Here is a 15895-nt window from a genome sequence, read left to right on the forward strand (position 1 = left end):
AGTCACAAATTCTAACTTCAATTTCCTAATTAGTGTACAAGTGGAAAGGGTTCAGAATCAAACTATTTCACGGCTTTGTGTGAATAATAGTTTTAATGCATCAAATAATAACTTCCACAGAACTGGAAAAAATCAAGAGATCTATCTGTAGGCACTTTAAATGAAAACACACATGCCAAGGTCAGAGTGTGTTGGGGCATCTGTCCAGGGTCTGACCCCAGCTCTGCGGCTGGACTCAGGGATGTGACCCACACTAGCCAACCTCACAAGCGACTAATACAACTGAAACCACGATCTGATTTAGCTATGATTTAGTTATTTCTAGTAAAGAGTACAGCCAGTAGAAGAATTAGATAGTTTCACCATCTAGGCAGAACAGTTTGTCCTTAAGGTAATTGAAAGAGAAAGCATAAAAGGTCAGAGTAGCTCAATGTTGATGTTTAATGGCATTTACCTAAGATTGGGAATGCATTCCCCACAAAAGGGGTGTTCAACTCTTCGTTAGCAACTTCTGCACTCTTGACGGCAGGAACCATATTTTGTCTTTGTATACTAGTGCCTAGTACTCAGAACATAACATGAACTCAATACATGTTTGAGTGTGATTGAACCAGGGACCAGGTTATGCCCTTGGGCAGAGAAACCTTCTCCCTTGTGTTTAAATGGACACTGTCAAAGTTTCCTTCTTCAGGATCCTTTGCATCCTTTATAATCAAATCCACTCTGATTGATACATTCTTTTAAAGATATTTTCAGTATCTTTAGTCAGGTTATAGAATAGATCTAGAACCTATTCTTTCCCTTTAGGGTAAGTCTGTGTCTTCTATATCTGATTCATTACTTTCTAGAAAAGAGACTTTAATGTTAATTAAGTCTCAAATCTTTTGTCAATAATTTCAATAGTACTTAATCATATGATGCCCTTCTCAAGCACCAACAAAAGGAAAGGTTCTCAAAAAGAATCTTTTACATGTAAACTTTAACATTATGCATGGTCTGGGGATTTAAGAAAAAAACACACTAGATTTTTAAAAAGGTAATTCCTTTAAAATAGTATTAAGAAAAAAACAGAGAAGTGACTATCAGACTCTCCGTAACATTCATTGATAAACATATTTATATTGACTGTTGAGGGTCAGGGATATAAGGAAAAAGAAGTGCTTCCCACCCTCACAAAGTTCCCACCCTCAGGAGTAGCCCTACAGACCAAAACACAATGTGTAAGTACTGTCATGATGTTCTGACATCAAAATCAGGGAGAAAATAAGGAACTATGCTGACAAGAGAGCTAGCAGTTAGACAAGGACTGTAAGTGACGCCAGGCTTTACTGGACAAGGATGATGACAGGAAGGGCTCCGTGGCAAGAAAGCCCGAGCTATTGCACAGAGGCGTGGCGCCAGTGGTGTCTCCCGGGGAAGAGGAATCACTGATTTTTCTAGCACATTTTCTAGCTAGGGATGTAGAGCCTTGATCGTCACATTAAAGGATTTGGGCTCAATTTTTAGAAGAAAATACAAAAGCTGTAGGTAAATTTTTTTCCCCTAGAGGAGAGATATAGAAATGCTATCAGTTCATAAAATGGTGCTTAATAATCCACAAATAGTGTGAACATACATACTTATTAGAGACAGCCTGGGGGTCCTTACAGACAATGGCAACATCACATACAGTAGGTATACTGAAGAAAATATTCAAGAGAGAAGTTTCCATTTGTAAAGATGTGACTAGGAAGAGTTCTAGGAGAGGTATACACATGTGCCAGGCAGGATCAATAATGAGTTCTTCACCATTAGGGCAATAAATTATTTTTTCTACTGTTATTAACAGACAGTGATATCAAAATCCATAGATTTGTTAAAACCTTCCCACTGCAATGACATTAATACACTGTCATATATATGTATAACTGAATCACTACGCTGTACACCAAAAATTAACACATCGACTATACTTCAATAAAAAACTAAATAAAATAAAAGGAAAACAAACAAAATAGATAATGTAGAACTTTAAATCTGGAGACAACTGAAGATTTAGTCCAACTTTGACATATAATCTCTTGATTCTCAAACTAATATTTTCTTTCTTCCTAGTTGATGGTATGCTGTTTGAAATCTAATGTACAAAAAAATTCTGAACAATCTTTCTGTTGCATGATTTTATATTTTTAAAGGTACCTTTGATTTGCTAAAAAAATACATTGTCAGAATATCTTATTAAATCACCTTAAACCAATTTACTACTAAACACAATAATATATAAATATACCTGCATTATTCACCATCTTAATTTGAGTACATATAAATTATCTCAACGTAAAATAACCTGATAATACAGAAACACAGGTTCTCAATTATATACTAAATATGTAATAAAATGAAGTAATATGAAAATCAATTCAAATCTCAAAACTCCACACTATCAGGATTATTCTCTTTATATATTTATAGCACAATAAGAAAACCCAGAATTAAAAGTCTTGACTGCCCCCTTGTGGTCAAATAACTTAAAATTAAAAACTAATATTTACCACCATCTTCAAATTCATCCTCAGTTATCCACCACGGCACTGCGTCTTTCTTCTTCACTTCTCTAGGTTGTCTAGGTGTTTTGTTTGAATTTTCAAAAGAATCATCTGAAAGCTGAATCAGATATAAGCCACTGAATTTTAAATTCAAGAATCCCAAAGTTCCCACTAAAAACGTTTCTGTTAGTTCTCTCATGGTTCAGCTGTCACATAAACAATCCTATCAGTAGTAGTGTATATATTTATATCTCTAAACATATGTGGCCAAAATAACTTATACACCAAGAATACACCTCGGAATACTGATTTCACACCCAGCATTAAACAAGCCGTTAACCAGGGAAAAAAACATCAAAAAAAAACACAAAGAAATAAAGAAAACTTGATCAAGAATCTTAATCAGGAAAGGTTAAAAAAAAAAGAATAAAATCCTCTTGTATAAAGGACAAAAATCCTCTCTAGGGTTTAGGAATAAACAATGATTGAGAAAAACTACCTATCATCACTCTAGAAGAACAAAAAATTCTAAGACCGGAAGAACTGAGTGTCAGGTGTTTACCAGAGAAATTAGCATATATCACAATGATTAATGAACTTTCATTTGTCCTTTTCTATTCTTCAGGTCCAAATTTTAGTACAATCCTGTATCCCCTACTCTAAACCCCAATCTACTTCCCTTACTCTCAGTCAATAACTTGGCCTCTCTCTTCACAGAGAAAATAAAGACCTCTGGTCAAAACCTTACTCCACCACTAAACTCACCTTTTAGGACATTTCTTTCCTCTCTCGGAAGAGAAATTCGCTCCACCACTCCAAGGAGACCTCGCAGAGGGGTCACTTCCCACCTCGCCAGGCTCTCCCTTCCCTGGTTATCCCACTGCATCTCTGTATGGCCACTCCCTCCTCCATCTCCCCACCCTCCCCCCTCACAGTATAAACCTGCACCCCAGGGCTCGCACACCACACGGCACAACTGTGCAATAAAAGAATGAACACTCAAGTCTACTCTACCTAAAAGAAGGGGGAAAAAGGCAAGCAAAACAAAAACAAACAGACTTATTCCTACCTCCCTTTCACTTCTTTTTTATGTATATACCAACTTCACAAGTTCACTGCTCAGCCCTCTGAAATCTGGTTCCCGTCCAGAACAGCTCTCCTCCAGGAACCAAAGGCCTCCTGAACGCCACAAGTAAAGGACCACTGTCAGTCATTGTCCCTGATCACGCCACAGACTGGATCCGTGACCAGCTCTCACTTCCCCAAACTCTCCCCCCTGATTTCGCAGCACCACTGCCCGGGTGACACTGTAGTCTGTGACCTTTTCTAACCAACTCTAACAGCTCTCGGCCCTTTTCCCTTCTTTTAAACACAAGACTTCCCAGGACTTGCTCTTGATCCTTTTCATCCTCATTCTACACACTCTTTCTGGAGAAGAAACCAACATTTATTAATAACTTCCCTTGTCCATGTCAGAAGCTATACTCAGGTTATCTCAGTCTCCAAACAATCCAGTAGAGATTTACTAATGGAGAAATAAACTCAGAGAAGTTAAGCAACTTGCCCAAGTTGCTACTGTTATTAAGTGATACAGAGCTGGGATTCAAACTCGGGTTTCTCTGACTAAATCCACTTTGGAATACACTATACAGTCCCCCAACCAGGACAGTCTTACCTCGGTGACTTTTTAAACTTCCGAAATGACTACACACACATTTCCACCTGCCAAGCAAATAATTCTACCTCGCATTCGAAAGAATAAAATATCTAAGAATAAACTTATCCAAAGAGGAGAAGACCCACAGTCTGAAAACTATAAAACATTGATGAAGGAAACTGAAGATGATACAACGAAATGGAAAGATATCCCGTGTTCATGGACTGGAAACATTAATATTGTTAAAATGCCCATACTACCCAAAAGCAATCTACAGACTTAATGTACCTCATGGCATTTTTCACAGAACTAGATAAAATAGCCCTAAAATTTATATAACACCACAAAAGACCTCAAATAGCCAAAGCGATCTTGAGAAAAAAGAAGCTGGAGATGTTGAGCTCCCTGACTTCAGATTCTACTAAAAATCTAAAGTAATCATGACAGTGTAATACTGGCACAAAAGCAGACACTTAAATCAAGGGAAAATAGAGAACCCAGAAATAAACCCATGCACTTATGGTCAATTAATCTACAACACAGAAGGCAAGAACACACGATGGAGGAAAGACAGCATCTTCAATAAGTAATGCTGGGAAAACTGGACAGCTGCTGTATGTAAAAGAATGAAATTAGAACATTTTTCTCACACCATATACAAAAATAAACTCAAAATGTATAAATATCTAAATGTTAAGACCTGAAATCATAAAAACTCCTAGCAGAAAACAGGCAGAACATTCTGACATAAACTGTAGCAATATTTTTTTTTGGATCTGTCTCTTACCGCAAAGGAAACAAAAGGAAAGTAAACAAATGGGACCTCAATAAACTTAAAAGCTTTTACACAACAAAGGAAACCATCCCTGTACTATACAGTATAATCTTGTTTAGCACAGGGAGATATATACAAGATCTTGTGGTAGCTCACAGCGAAAAAAACTGTGACAATGAATATATGTATGTTCACGTCTAACTGAAAAATTGTGCTCTACACTGGAATTTGACACAACATTGTAAAATTTCTATAACTCATTAAAAAAAGTTAAAAAAAAGAAGACACATGCACCCCAATGTTCATAGCAGCACTATTTACAATAGCCAAGACATGGAAATAACACAAATGCCCGCTGACAGATGACGGGATAAAGAAGTTGTGGTATATTTATACAATGAAATACTACTCAGCCATACAAAGAATAGAATAACGCTATTTGCAGCAATATGGATGGACCTGGAGATCATCGTTATAAGGGAAGTAAGCCAGAAAGAGAAAGAGAAAGAAAAATACCGTATGATGTCACTCATATGTGGAATCTAAAAAAAAGACAAGTGAATTTATTTACAAACCAGAAACAGACTCACAAACATAGAAAACGAACTTACGGTTAGCAGGAGGAGAAGGGGATGGGAAGGGATAAACTGCGAGTTCAAGATTTGCAGGTACTCAGTACTACACATATAAGATAGATAAGCAGCAAGTTTCCATTGTATGGCACAGGGAACTATATTTAATATCTTGTACTAGTCTATAATGAAAAAGAATACAAAAACAAAAAAGTGATTATGTTTAATACACTTAAAATATACGGGGGAAAAAAAAGAAACTATTGACAAAAATGAAAAGACAACCTACAGAATGGGAGAAAGCATTTGCAAGTCATATGACAAACAGAGGTTAACAACTAAAACATATAAACAGCTCATACAACTCAATATAAAAAGAACCAATCTGATTAAAAAGTGGGCAGAAGACCTGAACAGACATTTTTCCAAAAAAGATACACACACGGCCAAAAGGCACATAAAAAGATGCTCAACATCACTAATCATCAGAGAAATGCATATCAAAACCCTAAAAAGGTATCACCTCACACCTGTCAAAATGGTAAAAAATAACAAATGCTGGTGAGGATATAGAGAAAAGGAAACTCTTGTGCACTGTTGGTGGAATGTAAATTGGTGCAGCTACTATGGAAAACAGTATGGAGGTTCCTCAAAAAACTAAAAATAGAACTATTATATGATCCAGCAACTCCACTCCTGGGTATATATCCTAAGAAAACAAAAAACATTAACTCTAAAGATAACAGGGGCATTATGTACAATAGCCAAGATATGGAAGCAACAGAATGAATAAAGATGTGGTATATATATATACATATGATGGAGTATTATTCAACCATAAAAAGAATGAAATTTTGCTGTTTGAAACAACATGGATGGACCTGGAAGGTATACGCTGAGTGAAATAAGTCAGACAGAGAAACACAAATACTGTAAGTAATCACTTACACGTGGAATCTAAAAAATTAAATGAATGAATATAACAAAACAGAAATAGACTCACAGATAGAACAAACCAGTGGTTACGGGCAGGAGAAGGAAGCGGGGAGAGGCAAAACAGGAAAAAGTGTAGCAGGTTAAAAGGTACAAACTACTATGTATAAAATAAATGTAAGAATTGTATGCCACAGGAAGATAGCCAGTATTTTACAATAACTTACAAAAATATAAAAGCACTATGCTATACTAACCTGAAACAAATACTGTACATCCACTATACTTCAATAAAAAAAAAATACAGCCATCATGTCATAGATTATTCATTCTTATGGGAGGCAGGACATAGAGATAAACAAGTAAAAGAGTGAATGGTTCTAAGTGCTACATAGAGAAACTGAAGTACATAGTGTACTAAGAAGGGACTTGGTTAGTTTTTTACTTGATCAACAGAAAACAACTTCTCTTAGGCAGACATTTTTAAGAAGAGATATTCACCAGCCAGGTGAAGATTAGGGAAACAGACAGCACCACTGACAGAGGGAACAGCTAGTTCAAATCTCCTAATATGAAATGAGCTTGGTGTGTCTGGGGAGAAAAAAAGCCACTGCAGCATGAATGTCCAAGGGAGAAGAGTGGTATAAAGTCAGGAAGGTGGACATGAGCAAAACCACCCAGGGCTTTACAAACCACAAGAAGAATTTTGGATTTTATTCTATATGTGATGAGAGGCCAACAGAGTGTTCTACACTGGGGAGTAACAGAGTCTGATTTATGTCACAGACACGCTGGCTGCACTGTGGTGAAGGAACGCTGGGACAGTATTTGGGAACTGTTTCAGTGGCCTAGGTGAGATGACGGTGTCCTGGATGAGGACGGTGGCAGTGAAAAGGAGAGAACTAGATGGATGACAGATATGTTCCGGAGACAGAGGTGACAGAGCTTGGTGATTGACTGTATCTTAGAGGTGAAAGAGAGAACTGAAGGAGTTCCTCATGAGACAAATTTACAATATAGCTTTTTTAAAAACTGACGTATAGTCAGTTTACAATGTTGTGTCAATTTCTGGTGTACAGCATAACGTTCCAGTCATACACATACATAAATAAATTTGGTGGGAAGGGATAAATTGGGAGTTCAAGATTTGCAGATACTAACCACTATGTATAAAATGGATAAACAACAAGTTTCTTCTGTACAGCACAGGGAATTATATTCAATATTTCGTAGTAACCTATAATGAAAAAGAATATGAATACAATATAGCTTTTAAAAACAGAAACTTACCTCTTTCATAAACTGTTCAAACTCTTCATCCAGCTCTTCTTTGGAATAATGCGCCATTATCAATAATTTTCATTACCCAAAGTAAACATTCCAAGGTATTTACGTTGGAAACACTAAATGACAAGAGAAAAGAAACAGCCTTTAGGGAAATTCATCACATCATAAAAACTACGAGGCATAAACTTTAGACATTTCTCCTTTGATTTAGCTCATATGCACAATTATTGACCAGTGTTTTGGACAAGAAGTTTCTAATTCATTAATAAAACCAATTTGGAAACGCAGCTTTCACAGTCTGCCTTGTACTTAGGGTTTAGAATTACACCTTTATTCTTAACATCCAATTGTTAAAGTGGCCGCCAAAATATTTCCTAAATCAAGCATATCTGTGGTGTGTGTGCGTGTGATATTCTAACATCCCTTACACAAACAAGGAATCTTTTAAAAATTATAAACTAGCAAATCCAAAAGACCATTCTCCTTTTGCAAAGGATAGTATTTGTGCAGCCTTGTCATTCAGCTAGTTATTTATCAATCTACACTAACAGTTTTGCCAATAGACTGGTTCCTGATTTGGAGACGTTTCCAGGCACAGACAAATTTCTGTATTAATTTTAGTAAATTAAAAGACTCTGAATCTACCTAAAAGACAGTTAATGGGATATATACACATCAGAACGAATTATGTTTCTTTGGGGGCGAGGGAAGGCCAACAAAAACTATGCAATGGTGACTTGCAACAAAAACCTCTCCTGTCTCCCTAAGGAATCAAACTTCGGCTCTGCCCCGGCTTCCGGACTGTAATTCCCTGAGGCAGCTCTAACCCTCGCTCGCTTCCGCAGAGGCGGGAGGTGTGGAGACCTGCACAATAACACCTCCTCCCCCTCACCTGCGATTCTGTTCAGGTCTGGGTGAGGGCGGTAAAGGTCTCGACCGCAAATTCTGGGTCAAAGGCTGATCCCAAGCAAAGGGTCCCCGGGCCCAGGAAGCGCGGGTTCCGGAGACTGCGGGAGGACAAGAGCGCATCCGCAGCCGAGCGGGACGGCGACGGGGAGTGACCCGAAACTAAAGCCGCGAGGAGTGGGTCTGAGGACAGTCGCGGGCCTGCGGTCCGGAGCGGGCAGCGAGCATCCACACCTCGCCTACCTTTGCCTCTGAATCCCGCGCTTTCCCGGAAGGTCTAAGGAGGGCCTGGGGGTTGCCGGGGTAACGGGCTTCAGCCGCCGCGCTCCGGAGTCACATGACCCAAGCTGGTCACGTGGCTCGCGGGCGCCGAGGGGCGGCGGTTACTGTCTCTTCGCCTTTCCGGGCGCAGTTGGAGCGGTCGCCGTCTCCCAGGATAATCTGGCGGGCAGGAGCGGTCACTGCTGCACCGGTGGAGGATATGCAGCCTCCTTCTCTGCGCTCCTGGGAGTAGCGCATGGACGGCAGGGTCGCGAGAGCCGGAAGAGGCGTGATGGGTTCGGTGCGCCGGCCCGTGGCTTCCTGGGAAATGTAGTTTAGCTCCGCTAGTCTTTGTATTTCCGCACTTCTCATCCCTGCTCATCTTTTTCCCAACCTTGCCCTCTGTGTGTCGTTTCAGCCTTCTGCTTTCTAAGGGGAAGAATGGAAAAAAATAATTAACTTTCTGAGTGATTTTCAGTTTGTACTTTCCACCTGAAAGAAACTCAAACCTGTGAGAAAAGAACTCTGTTACCAGCATATGGGACTCTGTTTCACCCTCTAGCCGACAAGAAATGGAAAATACACAGACACACCCCAAGCCCTACTCATCTCAGAGCATCTCTCTGGTTTCCCCGCTACCTGTCCTTTCCCCCCATTCTATAGAGGCATCTTACAATTATTATATTTTTAATTTTATTTTTGCTATTGCTTCCTCCAAAAAAAAAATGCACTTTGGAGTTTCAGAGGACAGCATTTAGGATACTGAAAGTAAAATCAGTAGCAGTTGAACGTATCGCTACCAGCAGACATAGTTAAGGACCTTATCATGTCCATCCTAAACTTTTCATTCAGCAAGTATCTATTGCAGTACAAATGTGTATGTGCCAGGAGCTGTGCCGTTTGATAAAGATGTGAAAAATAACAGATTTTTTAAAAAGCTACTGGTTCACATGTGGGTTAGAGTGATATATTGATGGCAGCCATAGATGAGCTGTTGTCACACTGCTGCTTCACCCAGAGGTATCCCTAAAGGAATGTATCCTTAAAGGGAAATCCTCTCAGTGGGAAGAGCTCCAAACAGAACAATTCATAAATTACATTATATGGAGATAGAAGTGGCCTGAGATATGGAGATATATATATATATATATATGTCCATCCTGAACTTTTCATTCAGCAAGTATTTATTGCAGTACAAATGTGTACGTGCCAGGAACTTTGCCCTATGATAAAGATGTGAAAAATAACAGAGCTTTTTTTTAAGCTACTATTTATTGAGTACTTAAGTTGATAGGAGCTGTACATGCATCACTTCACTTAACCCTTACAATCTACAAGAGAATTCAACACACACACACACACACATATACGTATACATATACACTACTGGGAAATAACAAATGACTTGGCTTTTTGTCAGGTGCCTTGATAAAGCAAGATTTAAAAAAAAACAGAGACAAGGAAATCTGGGGAAAGAGGCAGGTGGATCTATGGGGGTAGGTATATAGCCTGCAGATCATTGTCTCATGCTAATGCCCACCAAAGAGCGTTCTCTGAATAGAAGGTACTCAACAACCATGTGGACAGCTTAGTTTGTTCTGCGAATGTGAATTATACTCTATCCATAACCTTTAGAGACCTCACTGTTTGGACAATTGACCCATGAACAGATATGGCACCATGCATATCTAGACACTGCTCCTTTCTGAATGCCCAGCTTGCCAACAGCAGAGACTTGTCCTGAATCTGTGATATATTTTCCCTCCATTTGATATCAGATTAACTTTATTGGATCTCTTCTACCCTGAAGATGGTAACAATTCATCCCTGCTAAACCTTCAACGGTAATGCATTTTAATTCTCTGCCAGCAAAGCCTCCACCAGCACCATGAACTTGGAGCTCACAAAATGCCTTATTCACTGGCACGGCATGGCATGACTAAGGGGTGCAGAGGCTCTAATGCATCAGCAACCACTTTGTGCATTACTTAACATCCTCTTGGCCCTGTAGTCTACTGAGGTCACTGCTTCTACTACCAGTTCTCATAGACTTTGACCAGATTCCCTGGAAGTCTTCTGACAAGAAGTGCAGGTGCGGAATGCCCATTGGGCTGCCATACTCATGCAGCCTACAAGTGGTTATATGGTGATCAAAGTCCAGGGGCCACTAAATCCATGAGTGATGGAAGCCCATGGAAAAATCCTTCTCCTTTTTTACTTCCTGGCTTTCACTGAGGCCTCTTGGAAGGCCTATGGAATCCAGCACAGGTTGGCCATAGTCATTTTGATAACATATCCTTATTTCAGCTTTTCCTTCTTCCCCATTTTCACCACTTGTTCATTATACTTGCTCTCTGGTGTCACATTCCCAGATAAATTCCCTGAGGAAGGCCTTTTTGGGAGGAACTTAGGTCAATACAGTAATCTCACTAACTAAGTTTAAGTAATAAATAAATACAAATAATTCAGATCTTATTATACAATTTTGTTGCCTTTTTCATATGTACAGAGATTTAGGAAGAATGATGGTTTTGTAAATTAAAATAATTGTTTCAACTTATCCAAACTTTATTCAGTTTCCATTTGAGAGCCAGTAGTCACAGTAGTAAGTCATTATATCATTAAAATGTTCATTCTACTGTATGTAATGTGCACACATACACTTTGAGATTTATATACTGCAAATAAGAGGGCTTTCTTATGCTTTGAAGTAGCATGAAATTGTCCAATGCTCTTTCTACATTGTTGAATAATTGATATCATTACATTCTCAAGGTGATTAAATATGAAAAGAAGGGAAAGTGTCTTCAGTAACAAGGTAAATGGAATTTGTGGCCTTATTTCTGTTGGTATTTGTAAAGTCAATTTACGTTTTCGCCATCAGAGGTCATGAAAGAACAATGTTGAACAGAAAATTTGAGCTTTGTTGAAAAAGCTGAAGTTTGAAACCTGAACTGTAACATTCTTAAGAGGCTTTTTACAAAGGAAAAGCCACTATCTACTTAATGTCACTTGTTAAGGAAGAAAAATAATTTTTAAGAATTAAATTATCTGGTAGTTTACAAGAACATGAGACTCTTCTTTGACTTCGGTGCTCTCAATTTGTAGTTTAAGAATAAAATTTTAAATACGAAATGTTGATGACTACTTGTCTTGGGAATATAGAATATTTAATTTCAGCTGGATTTAATAATTGACAAAAATTATCCCACTTATTAAAAAAGAAAGGAAATAAATATAATTAAAACTTAGAAATGTTTAGGAATACATTTCTTAGTGAACATAGCATCTACTTCATAAAGCGTAGTAAAGTGTGTCTCAAAGTCTTCATCTGAGAAATTGGCAATGCAAAATGTACCAAGTATCTTATTGATCATAAATTTTCCTTTAAATATCTACTATTGATACATATTTTGTCATAGGTAGCATGTGTTGATTAAAACCTTTCTTGCTTTAAGTAAATGATTAGAAATACAAAAGAACAATAAATTAAGATAATCATTTGGGTTATAAAAAACACAGAAGTTGTCAGTTGTCATGGCCCTTTTTTGGGGGAATAATAATAATAAAAACCTTATAAAATGATTGTTAGTATTTTTGCATTAGCATAGTTTTATATGTTTTCAAAAATTCTGTAACATATGAAATAAATGAGTCATAAAAAGACAAATACTGTGTGGATCACTTGTATGAAATATGTAGAGTAGACAGATTCATAGAGACAGGAAGTAAAATGGTGGGTCTGTGGATTATTTAATGGGTATGGGATTTCAGTTTTGGAAGATTTGAGAAGAGTTCTGAAGACTGTACAACAATGTGCTTATGCTTAACATTCCTGATCTGTACACTTAAAATGATTAAGATGGTAAATTTTATGTTGTGGGTATTTTACCACTATTTTTTAAAATGGGGGATAAAAAATACTGTGCATATGAGTTGACATTGGACAATCAAAATCCTGGTTGCTAGAAATTGTATTTGACTTACACAAGAAATTTAGATTGAAATGTGACACCATCCACCTAGATTCCTCATTGATCCAACAAATATAATGAAAGAATCTACACCATAGTGTTGAGAGGAATAAATTAATTAAAACATTTAAAAATTTTCATCAGTGATTGTACATCAAAGTGCTCAATGCACATTAGCGATCATGTTTTTTGTGAAGCACGTCATATGCTACATGTGGTAAACAATGGTTTGACACCTATTATTATCAGCTTTTTGTTTTTTTGAGTAAAGGTAGATTTATTTAGAGATACGTCAAAAGGCAAGAGAAAGGCCACAGGGTGTGGCGGGTGATCATGTTAGCATAAAAGTAGGTACACACTCCATAGACAGAGTGCGGGCAGAGAGAGAGGGGACTGCGGCCAGGAGGCGCTGTGTTGCCAGTTTTTATGGGCTCTGTGGCTTCTTATGCTAAAAAGTGGAAGGACCAGTCTAACTAGCCTGGGGAAGGGGCCGGGATTCCCAGGAAGTTGTCCATTTCCCACTCTGTTTGACCTTTTGTGGCTAGCCTTGGGGCTGCCATGGTGCCTGTGAGCATGTTATTTGCAATGCTATTGTATTACAATGGTTATATAATGTCAATGTCTACTGTAAGTCAAGTCTCCCACCATCTTGAGCCTCAAGGCCTACTAGGGGTTGAATCTTTAGCCATTCTGGTGTTAATTGCTGTGTTATTCTTTGAATGGCTGTGCCCTGCCCTCTTCCTATCTCATTCCCCACTCAGAGATTTTACTCCCTTAATTTTATGGGGTTGCAGAGGGGCGATGGTCTGTCTTCTGAAACTACTTCTGGGCTGAGTAGGGGCGTTGACCTTGCCTATCAGGGAGTAAAAATCTCTGAATGCCTTATCTAGGGGCCCCAGGGACAGGGCTGCCGTTTGTTTTTTGCATCAGAGGACGGCATGGGCTGGAAACCTCACATTGCCATCCTCTGATGTGGAACTGTTGTAACCCACTGTTTCCACTGACTTTTGATGAATATTTTTAAAGACGAAGTACCTTTGTAATAGCAGTTTTAACCGTCCATAATGACAAAAGACTTAAAAGTCATGGTTAAACATCTGTAATCGATAAACAGAATTGCTTGTAATTACTAGAATTATGACTGATTATATTTAACTTAACATATCGAATAATCCTAGTTAACTTAATATCTAAGATGCCTCAGGTTTCCTTTAAAGCATCTCAAAGTTAGCTGGAGCTACAAAGAACTTTTAGAGTTTGTTAAATACTTAAAATCCTGATTATGCATGAAATTTTTTAGTATTTCTTTTTTATGAAACTCTTTTACTGAAAATGTACATCTTACTTTCCCACTGTATATTAAAATACTATTTTAGGAGATTTAATTACATATATTATAATTTTAACCCTTAAAAACCTTAAATCTCTGACAAAAACCAAGAAGCAAGCAACTGTGAACTGGTTGTCATATCACTGTGTCCTGACTGTAAACTTATGTTTTAGGTTTTTTCTCCTAAGGCAAAGGTAGATAAACTTAGACCTGCCCAGCAATTAATGTTTTGATATTTTATAAATGACACAGATAATCAGTGAACTTTTTAACTTAGTTTCAAGTTTTAAGTACCAACATTTGGAGAGAGAATTTTAGATAGGTATTTCCAAAATAAAACTCCTATAAAGTTTACCCCAAATCTCTCATTTTGTTTACTTTTTTGAAAGTTGTTTTACATTGAGTTTTTTTATTGTTGACAAATTTATAACAGATATGATAAAGTCTTACTTGCCCTCTAGTAAGCCTAGGCACAACAGAAGTATTGTACTGGACATTGATGTCTCCAAAGACATGCGTATATTAATTAAACCAACAGACTTAAGCTAGCTTCAATACCAATACCAGTACTGAATACTTTTTAGATAACGTGACCCTGAAATTTATTTTAGCCAATTTCTCTATGTTTGAATATTTATATGAGTACTTAGTTTCCTTTAAGCTAATTAAAGAGCTCTTTTACCATTTAATTTTACCAGTACCATACACCTATTACATACAAACCAGACGCCTTGTAGTTTTTATTTTAAAATTTTAGTCATGAATCAGATACAACAAAGTAAAACCCATTAGCTACAAGAGGTTGGATTTAAACTGGGTTTTTGGCAAATAGAACAAATCAAAGTTGCCCATCTAGATGGCTAAGCCTTTTTGCTAATATTCATGAAAAGGAGAGAAAAATTTTTCTTGTCCTTAGCAAATTAAGTTCCAAATTATTTATTCCCCCTCTTTTGAGATTTGCATTTTAAAAAGATGGTGCATCAGAGTTCCTGGAGAAGACACAGTAGAATATTTGTATCTCAAAGTCATAGGAAGGCGAGTTTCTCCTAGGAAGACTATGTTTCTTTAAGGCCAGAAAAAAAATCTTTTTTCAATACTTGTCTCTTAAAATAAATACGTAGGGGAGGTTTGGGGAGTGGCAGAAGGATTGGTGGGCTTTGTTTCCTTTTTGGAGCCACACCTCTGGTTCTGTAAAGACTCGATTTATAAAACAGAGACAGTTTTGTTTTTCCTCATTTAGCTTAGGGGATTGGGAGGACAAGAATCCAGGGAAATCAGTCAGCACAGAGTAGGCAACTCCCTTATCTAATAAGAAGACAACTTTTTTACCTGCCATGTCAAGGGTTACCCAAGGCTCCTCCGGCGAAATGACCAGGTGTCATTTGGGAGCCAGGGAGGGTCCCAGGCCCTGTCAGTCTTCAGGTACCTCGGCCATCATTGGTTTGGGAGCCCCAAGCCCCCTTCAGGACTGGGAGCAGTCCCACTTCCAGTGGCCTTTTTGTTTGTATATTGGGCAGGGTCCCAGTGGACTTTCCCCATACATGGGGTATTTGTTTTTCCAGAGGCCCTCCCGGCTGCACTTAAAACAGGTCCCTTTTTGGCGAGACAGTGGCTCTGATCCAGGCATCCTGGATCCTGTCCTTGCCATGGGTCTTTGTGGAGGGTAACCCCGAGG

The 15895-nt window shown here is 38.1% G+C and overlaps 1 protein-coding gene across 4 annotated transcripts in view; it reads right to left on the reverse strand.

Annotated features, from left to right (window-relative positions):
• CEP162 (centrosomal protein 162) overlaps positions 1–9310 on the reverse strand; it is a 77041-nt gene extending 67731 nt beyond the window's left edge. For 3 of the 4 annotated variants that reach the window (XM_006200324.4, XM_072965564.1, XM_072965562.1), the window contains exons 1-3: positions 8899–9310; positions 7753–7865; positions 2532–2643 (exon numbers count right to left, since the gene is read on the reverse strand). In XM_006200324.4, the coding sequence (XP_006200386.1) occupies positions 2532–2643; positions 7753–7809 (169 nt within the window). In that variant the 5' untranslated portion in view covers positions 7810–7865; positions 8899–9310. Of the gene's footprint in view, positions 1–2531; positions 2644–7752; positions 7866–8641 lie in introns of all 4 variants that reach the window. The other variant, XM_072965563.1, reaches the window with a different exon arrangement.
• Positions 9311–15895: the final 6585 nt, after the last annotated feature.

The sequence above is a fragment of the Vicugna pacos genome, chromosome 8 (genome assembly GCF_048564905.1).
Source record: "Vicugna pacos chromosome 8, VicPac4, whole genome shotgun sequence".
NCBI lineage: Eukaryota > Metazoa > Chordata > Mammalia > Artiodactyla > Camelidae > Vicugna > Vicugna pacos.